The sequence below is a fragment of the Onychomys torridus genome, chromosome 4 (genome assembly GCF_903995425.1).
Source record: "Onychomys torridus chromosome 4, mOncTor1.1, whole genome shotgun sequence".
Classification (NCBI taxonomy): Eukaryota; Metazoa; Chordata; class Mammalia; order Rodentia; family Cricetidae; genus Onychomys; species Onychomys torridus.
In genome coordinates this window covers 15,776,939-15,780,813 of record NC_050446.1, presented here as the reverse complement: position 1 = coordinate 15,780,813, position 3,875 = coordinate 15,776,939, and the positions used below count along the sequence as shown (strand labels likewise).

Below are 3,875 nucleotides of genomic sequence, written 5' to 3'. Positions count from 1 at the left end.
AGAGATTCATCTGCCTCTGCCTCCTGAGTACTGGGATTAAAGGTGTGAGCCATCAACACCTGGCCTCTATGGCTAACTAGTGGTTTAGCTCCACACTTTGATCTTCAGGCAAGCTTTATTTGTTAGCTCACAAACAAAATATCACCACAGTTGTGAATTCATCTTTAAAGGTCTGATAGAATTACTAATGAGTTTGTCTGGTCCTGGACTTTTTTGTTTGTCAAGAGATTATTTTAAATTGCTATTTAGATTTTGTTGCTTTTTTTTCTGTTTTAAATTAGTTCTTTGAGAATTTCATACAATATATTTTGGTCATGTTTATCCCTTCCTCCAATTCCTCCCAGATCTTCCACACTCCCTTTCCTACTACCCATATTTGCGTATTTTTGTTTTGTTTTTCACCATCAAGTACAGTGTCTGTTGTCCTTATACTCTTGGATATATGGCCTTCCAGGGAAGCATGGTCAGTCCCACCTACCAGGGGCCACACCCTTAAAATGTGTTCTCCCTCTCCTGGAATCTATCAGTTGTCAATAGCTCATTAGGAGTGTGACTTCTTGTCCCACCTCCCCTCTTCGTGCTGAGACTGTTGTCTGGGATGCTTAAGCAGGTCACAATGCTATAAACTCAGGTGGACAACTGCCCTGCTGTGTCCAGAAAACAGTTTGTGTTGTCATCCACTGCCTCTGGCTCTTACAGTCTTTCAGTTTAGGTGTTTTATATCTTCTTAGTTGAGTTTTGGTAGCTAATGTATGTCTAGAAGTTTATTCTAGACTTTTCCAGTTTACTGGAACTTTTAAAAACATTCCCTATTGATTGTCTAGATGTCTGGATTTCAGTTGTATCTCTGGTAATACCATGTTATTTTGTCTCCCATAGTTTTAACTTATATCTTAAATTTTTCTATTAGTTTCTTATTTTGTCTCTAATATTATTAATTTGTATCTTAAATTTTCCAATTAGTTATTTTGGTTAAGATTACATCAGTTATATTTATTCTTAAAATAATCAAGTCTTTGTTACATTGATCTTCAGATTATTTTAGTTTCCATTTCACCAATTTCTGCCTTGAACTTGAGCATTTCTTCTATCTTTTGGGTTTAGCTTGTTTTTGTTTTCCTATGACCTTGACATGCTCATTAGGTTATTTGAAACATCCATCATATTTTTTAGCTATTAATGTTTCTCCTAGACCCACTTTTAATTAATTAATTAATTTTTATCTTGCATCACTAGTTGGTGTTGGTTCAGCATTTATATCAACAAAGATGAGGAAATGGGAAATGGCTCAAGGCAAAATCCTACAGCACAACTCCTTTAATGAAGAGGCTTTAACTGAGCACTATAAAATCCTAAATACTCTTGGCCGAGGAGCTTTTGGAGAAGTAAAATTGGCTAGCCATCTACTCACCCAGACAAGGGTAGCAGTAAAAGTTCTTCCAAAAGGCACAAAGAACAGTTTCATCTATTCAGAAATTGAAATAATGAAATCTCTAGACCATCCCAATATCATTAAACTTTTGCACATAATCGACACCACAAATAACATTTACATGGTTATGGAACATGCCACAGGGGGAGAGCTGATGGACAGGATTATGGAGTTTGGCTACCTACAGGAGGAGGAGTCCCGTAAGGTATTTAAACAGATGGTATGTGCCCTCCAGTATTGTCACAGGAAAGGGATTGCTCACAGGGATCTAAAGCCTGAAAATATTTTAATGGATGGCAAAGGCAATATAAAACTCAGTGATTTTGGGCTGGGCACCAAGCTTACCATGGGGCAGAAGCTAGCATATTTTTGTGGGACCCTTCCTTATTGTGCCCCAGAACTCTTTGAAGGTAGAGGCTATGATGGCCGAGCAAGCGACATCTGGAGCTTGGGGGTTGTGCTATACTTTATGTCGACAGGGTGCCTACCATTCAAGGGAGTTACTTTTGGAGTACTAAAGGACAAAATCTTGGCAGGAAAGTACTCTGTTGAATTCAAGTTGTCGCCAGAGCTTTGGGACATTATCGCTAAGTTGTTAACTGTAAATCCTGGACAAAGACCAAGAATAGGTGACATTGTGGGCTTTCAATGGCTAAAGCATGGCAGTGAAGGTTCTCCCAGTCCCTTTAGAGAGAACGATGAGGACAGCAGCTACCAAGACCCCACTGTGATGGTCATCATGGACGTCATGGGTTATAAGCAAGAAGAGGTAATGGAAGCTTTACAGGAGAAGAAGTTTGATCAGGTGATGGCCACCTACTTGATTCTTAGGCAGCAGTCACCCTGGGAAGACAGCTTTATAAAAGATCTTCAGCCCAAGCAGTCTTCTGGAACCTTGAATCTTACAGGCCCTCCCATGATACCAAAAGTGACTATAAAGAGGGGATCTAGTGTCCCCATCCTTCCCACTTCTTCCATTTTGCCCACTCTACCTGAGAGTCCTGAGAACGACAAAAAGGGGAGAACAAGGTACAGTATGCCTCCCACCCTGAGCTGCCCTATCAAGAAAACAGCCCTGGTTCACAGAATCTGCCCCCAGCGTGTATATGATCCTCACTTCATGAACAGAACTTGCGGGGATTCAGAGAGCACTATTAACACTTCCAATGATATATGTCACAGAGTGTCTTCAGGACTGGAAAGTTATTCTAACCAGTCATTCCTGGATGTGTCCGAAGCTGGCCTTAACACGTCAAAGAACAAGGTGTCCTCACAGGATATTTTATCTCATGACACCTCTAAGGAAGAAGTTCAGTGCAAAGACATCAACCTGCCAGGTGAAAACATCTGCTCATCTCTCCCCCAAACCTCACTTCAGGAGGACCTCAGTGGGAAGCCCCACACCCACAGTGTGGCTACAGCTAGTCAGAGAGGTGAAAAGACCAGTTCATGTCTCTCACAACCTGCACCTCAGGAGGATCTCAGGCCACAGCTCCACAGTGTGGCTACAGCTCCTTCAAAGAGCAACATGACCTCACAGGATAGAACACATCCATTCTCCATCAAGGAGGCCCAGGATGAGGGTCCCATTGTACAAGAAAAAGACCTCAGCCCATCCTCCCCAGAAACACCTCAGGGACACCTCAGTGGCCAGAGACAGACTGCACCCAGAGCTCCCTTTAGAAAGCGATTTTGGAAGAGCCTACAGAGCAGGGTTATAAAAGGCCTGAGAAGTTTATGTTGCTGCTTATCAACAGAAAAGAGGGAGCGCCTAGGCCACAACAAAATCCTGGCTGTGAGCTTAAAGGGCCATGGAGGCAGCCGAGGTAACAGGTAGGTGGAGAGGCTACAATACACTTATCTATCTAGGCCTTTTTTTTTGTAATGATGTTTTCTTTAAAGAAAAAATATTTATTTACTATATGTATGTGGAAGTTAACTTGCAGGAGTCAGTTTTATCTTTATACCATGTGGGTCCTAGGGAATGAATTAAGGACCCCAAGCTTGGGTCCAAGTACCTTTACTCACTAAGCTGTTTCCTGGACTAAATGATATGCATTTAAATAAACAGATTATAGGAATAGGTGATAATATATTATCACACCAGAAAGACTTGACCTAGATGTAGACAGACAGCAGAGGATAGTGGCCGAGGCTGGGCATGGATGAGGAGAAGGGTTGCTGAAGAGAGCAATGGGGCAGGCGCTCAGGAGGGATCCGACTGAGGGCCAGGCACTGCACAGGGCCAGCACAGCCAAGCAGAAGACCTGCATATTGTCCTAAGAGGCCCCTTTCTTGTGTCTGTTTCAAGTGCTGTTGGAGGCACTGTGGTCCCTGTAACCTGAAACCAGAGATTGGAGAGCAGCATGCTGAGGATGCACATGGCAGCGCCAGGGAGAGCCAGGTAGGAAGTTCAGATGGCTGTGTGCCATGGGAAGCTGCG

At 42.8% G+C, this 3,875-nt stretch overlaps 1 protein-coding gene across 1 annotated transcript; it reads left to right on the top strand.

Annotated features, from left to right (window-relative positions):
* Positions 1–1,268: 1,268 nt before the first annotated feature.
* LOC118581723 (sperm motility kinase X-like) lies at positions 1,269–3,269 on the top strand. Its single transcript, XM_036184205.1, has one exon. The coding sequence runs from the start codon at positions 1,269–1,271 to the stop codon at positions 3,267–3,269; it is 2,001 nt and encodes a 666-aa protein (XP_036040098.1).
* Positions 3,270–3,875: the final 606 nt, after the last annotated feature.

Excerpts from the sequence above, each read along its gene's own strand:
- LOC118581723 (XM_036184205.1), top strand. The coding sequence starts at position 1,269 with ATGAGGAAATGGGAAATGGCTCAAGGCAAAATCCTACAGCACAACTCC.